Raw genomic sequence first — 16,862 nt, 5'->3', positions numbered from 1 at the left:
GGGAAAAATTTAATGGCATACATTGATTCTTCCACGTAACCCTCCTCTCTCCAGCATTCTGGAAATGCACAGCTAAGATACCCATAGCTCTCAGTTCAAGACTCAGGAACACTAACCCTAACCCAGTTTTGCTTTCACCTCTGTTTCTGGTTGTGCTGCTTCCTTGTTTTCTTTGGACTTAGCATGTATCATTTCACATTATGCCTTTTCTTTCTTTCGTTTTTAGCATTCTTGTCCATGTTAAAAGGAAATACTTCAAAGTAACTTTTTAAAATACACACTCAGTTGTATCAAATGTTCTGCCTCTAATTTGAAAGACTGAGGTATGCCACAAGTTTTATGATATTGTCAAGGATAACACAGGACATACAAGGTCAGCTAAACACTAAGATACCCTGGATTTTGTTTTGGTCTCAGGCCACACCCCCTGGGTCTAGCCTCTACCCTGGTAAATGTTAATGTGCATTTAAAATAAATTGCTCCTCCACTTGAGCCTGACACAGTAAAACAGAGTCTCATTCTTAAATGTCATTGTAGTGTTAGCATGAAATTGACTTTGAACATTTTGTTTACCTTGAAATGTAAAATTACTCTTCGGTAGACATAGCTAATTCTACATTCATTCATGGAGGAAGCCAATTCTGCAATCTTTGAGTAAATTCAGTTTCTAACCACTGCAGAGAAATGTTATAATGGAAAGTCTTATCATTGATTTTATTAAAAACAGATCATATGCATATAATTTTAAATATTTGGGGAATTTATAACAGACCAGATTTGTAGAATGGTCTTTGACTATCTCATGAGACATTACTGCTTTTCTTTCAGGAGAGTTTATTCCATAGGTAATGCAGCCGCGGGCTATGGCCCTAGCATATGTTATATTCTGTAGGTGTAATTCAGAATTTTCCATATCACTTATCAATAACATGAGACATTTTCTGATTCCTACTTCAGAAATTGAAATCCTGGCTATGAGACCCCAAAATATATAAATATTTCAGAAATTAATGGATCGTTAATTTATTTAGAAATTTATGACTTTTATTTAGAAATTTGTGACTTGTAGATAGCGTATGGGTGGCATTCTAGTTTCTGAAAAAGAAAGTTTGTTTTTTTTTCTTCCTTTTTTCAATTGAAGTTTGGAATTAGGTTCACATGTGCTTTGTAGCACACATCATGCCTGTCTCAGCTTGGAGACATGGAGTAGTGTCAGTGCCTCTGCGTGCTTATTTTAGGACTAGAAGGGACAGATAAGACTACTCAGAGACATTCATGGCTCTATCAGTGGGCATTCCTGAGAGCTTTCCAGTGAGCTGCTAAGTTAGAGTACAGTATATTTAAGGGCAGCAGCTTTTGAATGTGCTCTGACTGTAAGGAAACCACTTGCCTAGTTTTCCAAGTACTGACACCAAACCAGAGACTAGTTCTGGGAGATAGAAAACTTGACTCTGTTGAAACATTTTGTTTAATAAATTGGAGCATTTTGAATGATAATTTTATATTTCAGTTTAAGGCAAATCCAGCCAAGTCTCAATTATCCATATAACGGGAAAAGGAGATGGCATTAAGAATTTTGTAAGTCCGAATCTGATTTTAGCTGCTGTTGCCACGTCTCTGTTCCACGAAGGGCACAACAACCAGCTGGAATGAGCCAATAAGTAGCTCTGTTCCAAGACCCTGTTCTCTAAGTTAGGAAAACATGGTATCATGCAGAGTCATGGTGCAGTGAAAAGGCAGCAAAAGATTCTTTAAGAAACTCGTTGCACTATAGCAGGAGTATCTAGTGCTCACTTCAGCCTAAGAACTGGTGTCAGAATACCTAGCTAATTCTTATTTTGATTTTGCCATGTGAAAATAATTGGGAATGATTTACATTAGCTTCATACGTTGATAGATCTATTGGCAAAATTCTTATAAAAGTAAGCTATCTGACAAATTGAAAGTTTTCTCTCTTCTCTAAAAGAGAAGAGACACGAATCTAAAAGGAAAAGAAGATAAATGGACTGTAAGCTCATCACCCTATGATGCATAGTTGAGAGTTGGCTGGTAAATACACTTGGTGGGGTGAATGGGTTGGTGGCGGTGGGGATTATAGTGGGTCATTGACAGATGGATTTGAAAATACCTCTCTGGAAAGTAAAATAGTTTATAACTATGTGTAAGGAATTTTGAAGTTATTTATCATGAATATAAGAACACTTTTAATCATTACCCCTGAGGATTAGAGAAAATCTTGTTGGGTGCTTTTCACTGCAAAGTACTTAAAAACATATTTCCCTACATGGAAATGTTTGTTGCTTTGCTTTTTGAAAACTACAATTTTTAACTTGAATTTTCTATTGTAGGGTAACTACTTCCCTTTAGTTCTGCTACAGGCTTACCACTGATTCTTAATCAGAAATAGAATATACTCATTATAAAACAGCACTGGATTTTCTTTGCAAAAAAAATCACACGTCGAAGATAGCTGCCAAGTTGCTTTGTGACAAAGGAAAGGCACAAATGAAAATGGCAGCAGTCGTGTTGCCAATGTGCATTTCAGCAGGAAGCATTGTACTTGTTCCATATGATAGAGCTGACAAAGGACAAGTGATTAGATGATTGCCCGGTGGTATTGATAGGCATGTCATAGTGATTCTGGCCTAAAGGGAACACAGTCCCTTCAATGAGCTATGCTATTTTTACTGCCATCGTTTCTCCCACTTGGAATGATATTATTTTAACTTTCAGTCTCACTCCAAGGAGCCTGAGTCCAACCCCATCCAGCCCAGGCAGCCCCTGTAGTCCTCTCTTCGCTTTTCACTTCTGGAGGTAAGCGCACTCCAGTGCCGCCGGCTGGGGTTCGTGGGGCTTCGTCTTCCCTGTCCCTTCCCCTGTTCCCACCGTGGCGGTTGAACACGCGGGACTCTACAGTACACAATACATAGTTGTGGGTTTTTTTTTTCTTAATTGTCATCCTTGTGTTAACATAGAGAGAGAGGAAACTGGTTGAGCTGTTTATGACTTACAAGAGCACTGAGACAAGGTGCTGTGCTTATGCCATTTAGTACATCTTACTAGTACCTCACATACTGTCTGGTGATTAGTTGTTTGTTTGACTCCTGTGTGAATATTGCGGTTTGTCCTATTGCTTCCTTAGGAAACGAGCTGCACTAAATTGTACAACTTTTCATCCATCTCTTACAATGATACGATTTATTGCAATTTCTAGAAAACATTGCCTAATTTGTGTTAGAGTATCATAATATCTGTTGCCACAAATTATTTTGTATCCTGTTGTTTACAGGCTAAAGTATTTAAAGTGTCTAAACGGATTAGTATTTTTAAGTCTTTTTCAGAATGCCCAGTTACATACCCCACCACCACTTCACTCATAGGCAGCTATATAAATTCTTTTTCACTGTTCTTTAGAGAATTGCACCAAGGAACTCTACTTGCATTTTAGCCCAGTTTGTGACAAGAATACATGATAGAAAATACTTCTGGTGTTGTATGTATAGTACATATGTTCTAATGGAATCTTCATGAATTCAATATCTATGGATATAGTGAGTCTTCCCGTATCTAATCAGAAGATACACATAGAATACCCAGCATTCCCTCCTGTCTTTTTTCCTTTTAATCATAAGGGGGAAAGTAGAATCAAGCTCTCATTGATGGAAAGAGTGACTTAAATTATTTATTAATGAATACTTTTTTTTATAAATGCAAATGAATGAAAAATTTGCCACTCATGGCCAGTTCCTTAAAATACTAACTTAAAAGCTTTATGCTTAGATGATATCAGTGGAACAATTTAACAAATTTGTTCCTCTCATTTTTCTAACATAAGACTGAACTAGAATCTGTGAAGAAGAATTGACGGGGGAAATGGATTAATGGTTTTGAACTTTGGTTCTACTCTTTTACTGACAGGATTATATTTATTATTATAAAAGTGACTTTCAACATGAAAGTTCCATGTAATAGCTTTATAAAGCATCCTCTGAATATAATAGATCCTAAAGCATAGGAATAGTTTTCTAACAATGCATAGAACTCCATTACTCTTGTAATTTGTCTATTTTGGGTGATCCAACCAAAGTAGTTGTAACAGGTCTTCATTAAATGTTTGCATTTTCTTTATTTTTCTTTCTCAAGACAATAGGCTATTCAAAATGAAGGTGCTATCACTAGTAGAAGAGAAAAGAGTGTCAGAGTAAATGCTATGGTAGTACAGAGGAGGAGGAAGTTCTGAAGAGTATTTTTGAAGACAGATTTTTTGGAACTGGTTATGTTTGAGCTGGACCTTTAAAAATCTTGGTGTTTCAATGGGCGAGTTTGTGGTGAAGGACAAAACTAGACAAAGAATAAATCAAAGGCAAGGAGGTGAGGAAGTGTGTGGCACGTTGTAGAAATGATGTGTATAGCTGGAACATAGGATGGACAGAAGAGAAGAAGAGCATGGAGTTACACAGAGTTGGTATGGACTTAAAAATTAATTTGGGAACGTGTTATGTCAGGTTTTGAATACTGAGCTAAAAATTTTGACTTTCATTTTGTCAACATTTCAGAGTGGAAGATTTTTTAAAAATATTTTATTGGGGAAGGGTAACAGGACTTTATTGGGGAACAGTGTGTACTTCCAGGACTTTTTTCCAAGTCAAGTTGTTGTCCTTTCAGTCTTAGTTGTGGAGGGCGCAGCTCAGCTCCAGGTCCAGTTGCCGTTGCTAGTTGCAGGGGGTGCAGCCCACCATCCCTTGCGGGAGTCAAACTGGCAACCTTGTGGTTGAGAGGACATGCTAGAATCAACTGAGCCATCCGGGAGACAGCTCAGCTCAAGGTGTCATGTTCAATCTTAGTTGCAGAGGGCGCTGCCCACCATCCCTTGCGGGACTTGAGGAATTGAACTGGCAACCTTGTGGTTGAGAGCGCACTGGCCCACGTGGGAATGGAACCGGCAGCCTTCAGAGTTAGGAGCATGGAGCTCTAACTGCCTGAGCCAACCGGGCCGACCCCTGGAAGATTTCTTTTGAATAAAGAAGTAACCAATCCGATTTCACACAAGAAAATTTACTTTTACCAGAATTGAGACTAGATTGGATTTTAGAGAGAAACTCCAACAAGGATGCTAGTATAATATTACATAAGTAACAAATCCTGGATTAGGACAATTGCAATGAATTCAATGAATGTTTGCAAAATACTTTCTAGTTGACCAACTGCTTTCATCTACATTATTTCATTCAATTCAGTCCACCTGAGACTACTGAGGAAGGAAAGAATATTGCTTCTGTTTATAGATGAAGATGCTAACACGCCTAGAGATTAAGTAGTTTAACTAGCCTGGGATTCGAAATGAAGTCTCAGATATTTCCACTGTGACTAACGTAAGACGTACATAGTACTGTGAGATCATTTACACTGAGTTTTAGTTATCTGGTTTAGGTAGAACTTTTGACCTCCTTTAGCCATTTTTTCCCCCGGTGCCTCTCTCAATGCCTAGAATATAGTAAGTGTTTGAGATGTTTATTAAAGAATAAATAAATGAATTGGAAGTAGAAGCTGTATTAACAGTGCTGTTTACAAATCAACCACCAAATAAATATATAATAATACAGTTATAATTCTCACAGACCAGGAGTGTGGGAGAAGATCTGTTCCACGCAGTCATTTAGGGATCCAGGGAGTATTCAGCAGATGGCCTTCAAGGTTGCCCTGGGCATCAACATCCAGCTGGTGGAAAGGGCAAGAGCATGAGAGATGAAGCACACATCACTTCCAGTCACATTTCATTGCCTAGAATTTTGTACTCTGACTACACTTAAGGGCAAAGGAGGCTGGAAAATATAGCTTGCATGTGTCTAAGAAACAGAGAATATGAATTTGGTAAATAGCAATCTTTGTCATAGAAGTTGATGAAAGAAAGTTTCCCACAGTAGGTGTTTAGTAGATAATTTTGCATGAATGATGGACACTGAGATTGCTAGCATTAGTTGAATGGAACCCCAGAAAGCAGAGTTGGAGAAAGAGGGAAATATAGTAATGATGAGTCGGGCCTTGAACAGATTGAGACATCTATAAGTAGGGATGTGTGGTGGGCAGCTTGGAATTGGGTTTATCTGATAGTGTGCCCTCCAATGATCATCTAATATTAATTATGGAGATCCCAAATATGTTCATGATATTAACACAAAAGAGCATTTATTTCATCCCTGAACAGACCTTTCTTTTCTCCCAGTGATTATGATGCGTCAGATTCTTCTTTGTTTCTTTTTTATGAGCATCAACTGCATCTTTGCTCTTTGGAGGAGCTGACACGCAGAGTTTCTTTTTGTTTGTTTGTTTTATTTTTTGTTTTTGTTTTTTAATTGGGGAATATTGGGGAACAGTGTGTTTTTCCAGGGCCCATCAGCTCTAAGTCAAGTCATTGTCTGCGATCTAATTGTAGAGGGCGCAGCTCACTGGCCCAAGTGGGAATCGAACCGGCAACCCTGTTCTTCAGATCTCTCGCTCTAACCAACTGAGCCATCCGGCTGCCCCAGAGTTTCTAAATATGGCAATGGAAGATTCTGTTCCTTTCATAGTAAAGCCCTGGAGGCAGACTGTGCTGAAACGTGAGTTAGGTCTCCATCTCCCTGGGCTTTTCCAGCGCACACTTCCTGAAGGTTGCCCAGAAATAAGAGATCTGCAGCTTCAGGGCAGCTCAATTGCTAAATGAAATTTACGTTTAGTTTGGTATGTCTCAAGAATGAAACCTTGCCCTGCTGCAGGGAGGCTGCAGCAAGGCAAATTTTGACTCAGTATGAGGGGAAGGATTTTCTAAGAAAGTTTTCTGGATGTGGAAAGGGCTGCCCCATCAGACCATCAGTTTTATGCCACTGGAAGTTTCCCTAGAAGGTCAAGTTCCCACTTAGCTGGAAAGATGTGGAGGTCATTTTTGTATTCAGTGGAGTATTAGACCACATTATTCCCAAAGGGCCTTCCATTCTGAAATTTGACACTTTTGTGATCTTCTAGCACAGCTGGAGAAAGGCAAAATACACAACTGGTCCACAAGCTAAAAAAAAAGAAAAACAAATGGCCAGACTATCAGTTTATCAGTACCAATGTGACAGAGAACATCTTAAAAACCTGAGGTGGAACTTTTGTTTTCCTTCCCTTTCCCCCTTCGGAAGCTACCATAGACATTCAGGATTTCCACAGTCCATAGTGCGTAAGTTGACAGCCGTTTAGTGGCTGTTCATATAGTGATGACATCAGTGCCTCCTGAGTAATGTGAATGTAACCTAAGCCAGCTTGTAATCTCAACTATGATTAGATAGCAGGATTCCAAAGGAAGTTACCTCATTTTACATTCTTGGCATCTATATTGGCACCTAGCATGCCTTGCCCTCAATAGGGACCCAAAAGTAGGTTGGGGCTGGCCACCACGACTCAGTGAGATTTCTGTCATAATGCAGTGATAGACTTTTGTATCTCCATTGCATGGCCCAACTTCTGAGTGAATGGCAACCATCAGAGAATCTACTGCACTTCCCGTGCTCCTTCTATTTTATTCCTTCCATTCTTTTCTTGGGCTTTCAGTTTGGTTCCTGGAGTCTCAAGGTAATAGACACATAGTCAGCTTTGCTGGAGTTGGCAGTAGAGCAGGTATGACATTTCTGCTCCTAAGTCCCTGTCTCCCTGTTTCAGCTTTGAGTGAAAACACACATGCCATGCCACACTGCTGGTAGGATACAGCACCAGTTTCAGAGAAGAATATTGCCACCATGCTATAAACTCCGCTAGGAACATTGTTTTTGTCTATTTTTCCCCACATGTGTAACTGCACACCTAAAATGGTGCCTGGCATACATAGTCTAGTTTCCATAAATATGAATGGATGGGAATGGATGGCTGTTATTCCCTGGGACTCAAGCCTGCTCTCATGTTTTCACCTGTACTCAAAACATGGCATACACATATGTGGTATGTATGCTTTGAGAATGGTGCTGATACCCTGAAAGGTAGGGTATGCATTTTGATTCTTCCATAAATATTAAACTATAGCCATCAAATGTAAAAAGTGACCAGGTATCAATTATAAGTAAAGTGAAGTTCAAGGACAAAGCAGAAAGTCTTTATTAAAGGAAGGTAAACCTCAGGGTATATTAGAGATTATGCCTGGTTATGGTGTGGGACAGAGAAAATGTTCTAGAAGTCATGGCAGATCACACCCTGAAGAGAACAAGTCAATTTAAGGACAGGTTGTTAGAATGTAAGTTCCATGGAGAAGAGGCCAGTCTGTCTTGCTTACTGCCATCTTCCCTGGCACTTATAATAGCACTTGGTCTGTAGTAGATACTTAATATAATTAATTCCTGGTTGTCATTGAATGTGCTTTGAACCAACAAGAGAGTTCTGAATTGGGGACTTTGGGCGGGTTACTTTTGCAAACAACCAAAGCCCTCGGTCCTTCAGTAATTCAGTATTCCCTCATGGTGTGATCCCTCTCTAGTCTATAGCTAGGTCATTGCCTCCCTTCTTCTACTGGGCTCCTGTTCTTCAGTGCACTGCAGACCTTGCCTGAATAGCTTCCGGCACCCACGTTACCTGACAGGCCCTGGAGGAACTGAGTTTCGGGGCCCCACACACTAGGTGCCTGGGTGTTGGTCACTGCCCCCACCGCATACACGCTTTGTGACCTTGGGCAAGTCATGAACTTCATGGACCTTCAGTGTCTTCATCTGCAAATCCCACCTTCACTGACAATATAAGAGTAATAGCTTAGAGATATTTTGCATGATAAATTTGTATTAGCAAGAGTGGGACCTAAGGGTAGGGGCCAGGACAGGTAAGACACTTCTTTAAAAGAAGACGGCATCAGGGACAATTGACAGTTTTTCTAGGAGCTTGTCTCTTTGTCCCGTTGCTGCTAGAAAGGTTACTGAGTATTCACGGCTGCCTGAATTACCCTCATTTCACTTGTTGCCATGGTGAGGGGCAGACGTAATAAGCATTTACCAAATCTGTGGCAATATGTTGTGATTTTTTGTATCTCCTTTTCACAGGAAGCCTGGATGTGTGGCAAAGTCACCTGACTTCCAAACCTTTTTAGTTTCATTTACTTTATAGGATGAGCAGGACCATTTTTTTAAATTTTATTTTTATTCTCTCTCTTTGAAAAAAATCTAAAGAAGTTGGCACCAGATGGTAATTTTTTTGTACTCCACGGATACCAGTCCCTAGGCTTTTGTGAATGCGATGGTTTAATGAATTGCCTTATGCATCCCTGAGTTTTATTTCTGAATTGAGATGTCGGACGGAATTTGTTGAGTGCAGGTTCTCCAAGGAACAGCTCCGCTGAGCAGAGATGAGCTTGATGATCAGCACTTTGCTGGGCCTGTCGTGTGGGGCCGGGCAGAGATGGGGAAGGTTGGCAATCTCCAACATCACTGCAGGGGCGGTGGAGGTGTGGACAGGCCAGTTAGCACTTCTCTTGGCTCCACCCGGGTTCTGCCACCACCTGGAGGCTTCTGTTGCTTCTAAGAATCCAAGGAGGAAATGAGATGATAGGTCTATGGTATCGGGGTGCTGGGGGGAGGTGGCTATAGACTCATGTGGTTAGCAGTAATAGGGAAAGGCGAGTTTAATACATTTCCTGCAGACAGATGCTCAGGTAGTTTCCTTCCATCTTTCTGGAACACATTATGTTTTGAACTGATATTATAAGTTACCTATTATAAAGGTACTGAGCCTGGGGGATGAGGTCCTGTGAGGTCACATGGCAAGCAGAACCTCCAGGTCCCTTGGGTCCCTGGAGCACAGGAGTCTTCCTAGAGCCTCACTCACGCATAGGTAGGTGTCTCCGTATGCCAGGCCTCAGAGCTGTTCCGGGGCTTTGGTTCTTTTCATGATGATTCTCATTTTTTTTGTTTGTTTGTTTTGTTTTGCGTTCACCTTTTCATGTTGATATTTTTATTTGGTCTACTGACTTGAGTGGGAAGCCAGAATTGCTAACTTAGATATTTGCACGTGCAGTAGTGTAGTTTCCAACCTTTATTGAGAGCTTGCTATGCTGACCCTAGTGCTTCACATATATTAACTCACGCGGTTCTCGCACCACGTCTGTGAGGCAAAGGGTACTATTGTCATTTTACAGAGGTGAAAACTGAGGCACAGAGAAACAGACCTATCTCTAGAAATATACACCTCGGTTTGCCCAAGTTCGGGTCTATGTATGTGTATTGTCCCAGTGTGGTTATGAAAAGTGTCCCTATTCACTTTGAAACCCTCCAAGTTTGGACGACAAATTATATCCACTTACTATATCTAGAAAGCGGCCCGATCTGGTTCAAACTCCAGCATCTGGAGAGAGAGCCACTCTCAGTCTATGGCACAAAGCTGCACTGTCTGCGTTTTCCTTCAGCACACTTCAGTTTGCAGTCATTTACATCTGCATTCAGAATAGAATATTCTATTCGCAAGGGAGGTGATTTTATTCGTCCAGGGCTCCTCTGCTTGGTTCACTTCACCATACACGTAAATTTTCAGTCCTCTGTTGAGAGCACAGTTATGGGGTGGGGGAGCATGTTTTGAGTTGTGATGCCCTACATTCCTCTTTAAAAAAAAAAAAAAAAATTAGAGCCTAGAATGATGCAATGAGGGTTAAATTGGTTTCATTTTGGAAATCAGGCCATGGGCCCCAGCGGTTCTGATATCTGCCGCTGCTCTAACCTGAGCCGTCTGTGCCCAGCTCGCTCAGCCAGGGGCCCTGCTGCTGCTGTGGGGATGACACTGCCTCATCACTGCTGTGATGGTCCCAGGCCATTTGAGCCCTATTAGAAGACAAGCCTTTTTAGGCCCGAAGAAGGAGCACCATGGGCAAGGAGCCAGGAAACTTCGTTTGTAGCACCCACCATCAAACACTCCTTTGGCTCTAATCGCTCAAGAATGTTCTTTGTGAATTACATAGGCTTCCTGGACCAATCTTGTGATGACTTTACTGAACCAACTTTTGGAATTTGGGTTTTAGAATATACTGAAATTACTCTATGCAGCTTCAGCCGTTATCGCTTATTTATTAGATCACCTTGGCATAAATGAAAAAATTATTTTGGTGTGTGTATTGGGGGCGGGGGAAGATTCTGCCCTATATTCCATTTTGGTACAGCGTTATTTTATAGGGAAAACGCCATTTCACATCATTGTTTTAAAAAAACTATTTCCTACACTTAAAATGTGGCTACAGCTATTACCACCTACTCTGTTGATAAGGATAATTAAATTGTGATATTCTTTGAAAGCATAAGATTGTAATGATAATGTGAAGCACAGAGGTGTCTCAGTAAGAGGAGTGATACAAATGCAGGATTTTAAAAAAGCAACGTCTCAAGTTTCTCCAGCATTAACACGGGGATAATAATATCTCTTGGAGGTGGTGTAAGAATTAATTAGGTAACATTTGTGAAAAGTTCCAAGATGACTGTTCTGTTTTAACATTATTAGCTTCATATTGCTCTTGGAAACGCAGCATTCAAAATGAACTACAAAACCTGACTTTTGTAGCAAGGATGTTGCATGTTCTAATTGAACATGACAGTGACTGATGAGATATTATGAAACTGGGATAGCTGTGCTAATGGTCCCAGGCAAAAAGGAGATGGGCTAAAGTTCATGGATTTTTTTTTTTTTTTTTTGCTTTTCTCTAACTTTTCCCGTGACAGTATGGTCAGCTGAATTATTAGTGGATCTAGGTAGTAAAACAGTATGGAGTTACCACAAAGTGAGGGAACATTTATTCTCCTGCAACGGTATCAGATGTGTTTTTCCTCTTTACGTGAAATAGGAATTTGGCTCAATGTCAAGCAAGTTCTGAGTCAAAATGTCATCTTTAATTGTTCTCTTTTGTTTTCAGTGTGTGTGATGAGTGCACGTGCGTTTATCTATTAGGAAATCTTGTTCATTCTCCCTTCGTGATCTACTTTCCTCCTCATCTCTGTGGACCACCTTAGTCCATCACTTTTCCCTGGATTTGCCTCCTAACCTGCCCTCCTGCTTTGGATCAGTCTTTGCCCTCCTATGACCTAGTCTCCATCTAGCTCTCAGAGTGATCTTTGTAGTGTTTGTCACTTGTCTGCTAACGCCTTCCAGTGGTGGCCCTCCCGTCCTGCCGAGGATGCCTCTCACTCATTTCCTTCTGGCCACGTTGGACTCTGCTTTATCTTGACCGCTCTAAGCCTGTTCGTGTCAGGGCCTATTGTCCCCTGTTCCTGAAATATTCTCCCCCTACCCTTTCACCTTTAAAAAAAATCCCAAACCGACACAAAATTTTGGAAGAATAGTCCAATCAGCATGCATATTCACCTTGATTCACCAATTAACTTGCCGCACTTGCTTTATCTTCCTGCTTCCTTCCCTTTTAGCATATATATATATATATATATATATATATATATATATATATATATTTAATTTTTTTACTGATCTATTTGAGGGTAGTTTGCAGATATTCAGACACTTCACCCCTAAATGCCTCAAGATTTATCTCCTAAAAACAAGTACATTCTCCCTCATACCCATAATATTATTATATCATTATTGTACTTCCAAATTGAACATCATCCAACTATTACCTGATATGCAGTCCATATCAAATTACTCTGATTGTTCAAAAATAGTTCTTTATAGTTCTTTTTTTAAATCCAGGATCTAATTAAAGATTATGTATTAAGTTTTCATGTCTTTAGTCTCCTTTAGTGTAGAATAGTTTTATTTTATTTTATTTTACTTTACTTTATTTTATTTTTGGTCTTTTCCTAACATTGGCATTTTTCAAGAGTACATGACAACTGTTTTGTTGACTATCCCAACCACAATCTCAATTTATCCCATGGTTTCTTCATCACTAGATTTAGGTCAAACATATTAGGCAAGAATGGGAGATGATGATGCTTTCCTCATAGCATCACATGGGGAAGTCCAAAACCTGGTGTTTGCCAGATTTTCCCCCTTGTGGTGCTGTTTACTCCTTTTGCTTTATTAAGTAATCTCTGGGGTGACATTTTGAGTTCACGTGACTATCCCCTTCTCAACAAGCTTTCATCCAGTGGTTTTTGTGTTTACTGATGACCTTATTAATTGACTCAGATACTCTCTAGCTGTATGTTGAATGACAGCTTTCTAATTCTATATTAGCTAGTGATTTTCAGTTGAAAAAGGATTTTTCCTCCTTCCTCTCCCATTTTTAGGAGTATTACTATTGATTCATCCATTTTTTAAGGAATAAAATAGAGAACAAATACATATTTGTTATGTAATAATCCATGGCCATAACCCTTTTTTGTTGGTCAGGTTGTCCTAAAATTCGTCAGTGGGAAGCCTTTCAAGCAGAAGCAGACTCCTGGGCCCTTTTGACATGACCCCATTAGTCATTGAGCACTTCATTCTGTGGCACAAAATGTTCTAGTTGTACAGAACAGCAAGAGAAACACTCTTCTCCTCACCCCCAATCACCTGATCTGCTTCACTTTCTTAATATCTGTACTAAGTGTCATTGCAACAGAGGCCTTCATCAGTCCCCCTAGGAGAGCCCTCCCCACCCCTTTTTAAACTTGCTTCATGGTATTTCCTGTGGTGTGTATCTCCACTCGATATATAACATTTGTTTGTTTGTTTGTTCATCTTTCCCAACTAGAATGAAACCACCAAAACTGGCTAGGATTTACCTATTTTGTTCACCACTGGGTCTCTGGAGTTTGGTACATAGTATATTCTCAACAAATAACCTGTTGGAAAAAAATGAATGTATGAATTCCCCATCTTGAGCCTACATCAAGGTCTTTTACATTAGCTATTGGTTTTCTATTTTTTGACACTGAGAAGAATCAGGCTGCAGGGGGTTCACATTCATTCATTTGGACTTTGCTGCAATTTTACTTCTCGTAGTTCTCCTGCCTTGGGATTCTGGTGATATTCGCAACCATTACTAACAGTACGTCACAAATGACATTCCCTGCAAGGCACTTGGCAGTGACAGTGGAAGCATTTAGGATACAATTTCTCCTTCTTCAAACTTCTTTGAACAGAAGGTCTGGCTATTTTAGAATTTTAAAAAAATGAAAAACTTGACACCGTGTTATAGTTTTTATGTGGGATCTCATGCTGGTAACTAAAAATGGAGTGAAATAGAAGTTTTATTTTCTAAATGAATAAATAATTATTTATTACTAAGTATATGATACCTTAAAAGCCTCACGGGACGTGCAGAGTTCTGCTTATCCTCAAAGAATTTCTATTCCAGTTTAGATGAGGAGAATTAAGAGAAGAAGAAGGGCCAGGGATTGTGTGTTAAGAGTGTAGTTAGTCGATAGAAGCAGTGGGCTGAATGGTGGCCCAAAGCTGTCAGATCCTAATTCCTGGAACCTGTAGATATCCTCTTATTTGGAAAAACAGCCTTTGCATGTGTGATTCATTTAAGGATATTGAGATGAAGGGATTATGCTGAATTATTCTGATAGGCCTTAAATCCAATCACAAGCCTCCTTATAAGGGAGAGGCAGAGGGATTTCCACACACAGAGACGCTAGAAGAAACAGGGAATAGATTCTCCCTGTCTAGCCCCTCCAGAGGAAACGTGGCCTGCTGACACCTTGATTTTGGCCTATTGATGCAGGTCTTGGACCACGGCCCCTAGAACTGTGATTAGGTGGATTAATATATTTTTGTTGTTTTAAGCCACTGAGTTTGTGGTAATTTATTATAGAAGTTATGGGAACCAAATATAATGGTGAACTGTACATTCTCTGATTTTTATTGTGACTGTCAGATAACCATGGGGGAGCTATGTGGTTGGCACTTTTACCTCCGTTTCATAGAAAAAGGAGCAAAGGCTGCAGGGAGTCATGTAACTCGAACCAGGTTTTCTTAGTCCAGGGCTCCTTTTGTCCTAGTACCCTGCCTCCTTCTAATAACTAGAACCAGTGAACAGTACAGACTGCTCATAAAAATTTGTTCATAAAAGAGACAGACCACTGTGGCCTGAGAGATCAGGGCCAGACGTGTGGAACCTCAAGGGCACCCTTAAAGCATAAAGACATTTAAAAAGTTGGAAGATGACCAGCCCTGTTTCCCGTAGTCCAGGCGACTTATTCCCTTTTCAAGTGCTGTTTTAACCTTCCAGATTTTGAACGCCTTTGAGCATGTGTGTGGCCACATGTCTATCTATATATGCACGGAAGAGAGAATCCCTTGGTGTCTACATGACAGTAGATTTTTGGCTCCTTGTCATGAAATGATTGCCTCTGCAGTTTCCATGTGCATGGTGGCTTCTTGACATGTTACAAGCAATGGGATCTGGGTAAGCCTATCCAAGGATCCACATAAAAGCCACGGACTTAACTGCAGTTCCAGGCTTCCAGGGCCTTTAACCCCTCTTGGAAAGCACTTGGTTTGGCTCACTCTGTCTCTCTGGCAGCCAGAGAGAAAGATTCTCCTGTTGCAGACTCTGCTGCAGACCTGCGCTTTCAGCCTCATGCCCTGCACAGCTGCTCCCACTACTTACCCCAGTGATAGGCCTTCATGTTCCCTATTTTATTCAGTAACCATCTTGCTTCTGTGAGCCGGGGGTGGTGGGGAGATGAAGATAAATGAGATTCCATCTCTCCCCTCAGGGAGCTTTCAGTCATGTATGAGAAACAGACAAAGAAACAGCTAGTCTGATGTGTGGGGTCAGCATCAGGGATGTGATAAAGATACCGTCACTTTTGTGACTGGGAGGGATCCTTTTTAATGTCAGGCATTTTGTAGAACATACCACATAATACCGTGACTGAATATGTCTCTTGATTGAGAAAAGATAGAAAGCATAAAATGACTGTGAATTCTAGAACACTTAAAATTGTCCTTATTCATCGATTACAACAGCAGCTATACCCATTTGAATAAAATACTAATGCCTCTATGTGTGGCTTTGTTTATTCAGGCCATTGGTAATGTTTGGCCTGACAGATTCCTCCTCACAGTTCCCTGGGCATCAGTCACTGTCCTCCAGTGTCATAAGCCATCAGGCTATACTTTGAGCTTCTACTGACCGACCATTATTTCATTCCAAAAGATTAGAAATATATATATATATATCACCACAGTTAGAAAAATAAGTGAGAATCCATTCCACTTGATGTTATATTCTTTTGTGAAAACAGAACTGAAAGAATGTGACAGAAAATTGTTTTATTGTTTTATCAGTTTTTGCATAACTTTGTGCATTCCAGTGGCATTTTAAAAATATGGCAATGGGGCAGAGGATTTGAACTCAGTACTTGGAACTCTAAAATTATCCTGTCTCCAAAGGCATTTTCATTTCTATTCTCTGCCTCTTGGGAACTTCAAAGTGGATTTTACTTTTCAATGCAGAATCTATTGCTGAAAGTAGTGTTGTTATAAAATTACACACAAAAAAATTTATATTGCTTGCTTATTTTGAGGCACTATTTTATTATATGTATAAGTTTGTGAGTGTGCCTATGAATGAATATGAGAGAGGATTATTTTGAAATATCGTGATTATTTTAACAGAGTATTAAAATCAGAAACCAACTTTCCCTCCAAAAATTATGCAGTTTAAGAGCTTCCAAGGTTAGATGGCCCTTGGGTGAGCTGTACTAATGAGAGTACGTTTGTTCAAGGGAAGACCTAAAATGTACCCATTCTACTTGACTCTGTTTAGAAATCAGCCTTCTTAGGAAGTCATCCTAAAAGTCTTTGTAAGTTGTAACGTATCAGTCAGTCAGAAAACGTAGTCAACTCCAGTTGGCTTGCTCTGCGAATGCCGTGGGAGATGTCAAGAAGGGAAGACGTTCTGATTTTCTTGGAGCTTGTTTTGGTTTTAAGTAATAATT

General features: G+C 40.1%; 1 protein-coding gene across 1 annotated transcript in view; it reads left to right on the top strand.

The window, feature by feature from the left end:
* MAST4 (microtubule associated serine/threonine kinase family member 4) overlaps positions 1-16,862 on the top strand; it is a 551,423-nt gene that overhangs the window by 354,276 nt on the left and 180,285 nt on the right. The window contains exon 7 of the mRNA XM_074329206.1: positions 2,734-2,814. Coding sequence (XP_074185307.1) covers positions 2,734-2,814 — 81 coding nt within the window. The remainder of the gene's footprint in view (positions 1-2,733; positions 2,815-16,862) is intronic.

The sequence above is a fragment of the Rhinolophus sinicus genome, linkage group LG03 (assembly GCF_036562045.2).
Source record: "Rhinolophus sinicus isolate RSC01 linkage group LG03, ASM3656204v1, whole genome shotgun sequence".
NCBI lineage: Eukaryota > Metazoa > Chordata > Mammalia > Chiroptera > Rhinolophidae > Rhinolophus > Rhinolophus sinicus.
Note: the sequence above shows the minus strand (reverse complement) of the source record. Positions and strands in the feature narration are given on the sequence as shown.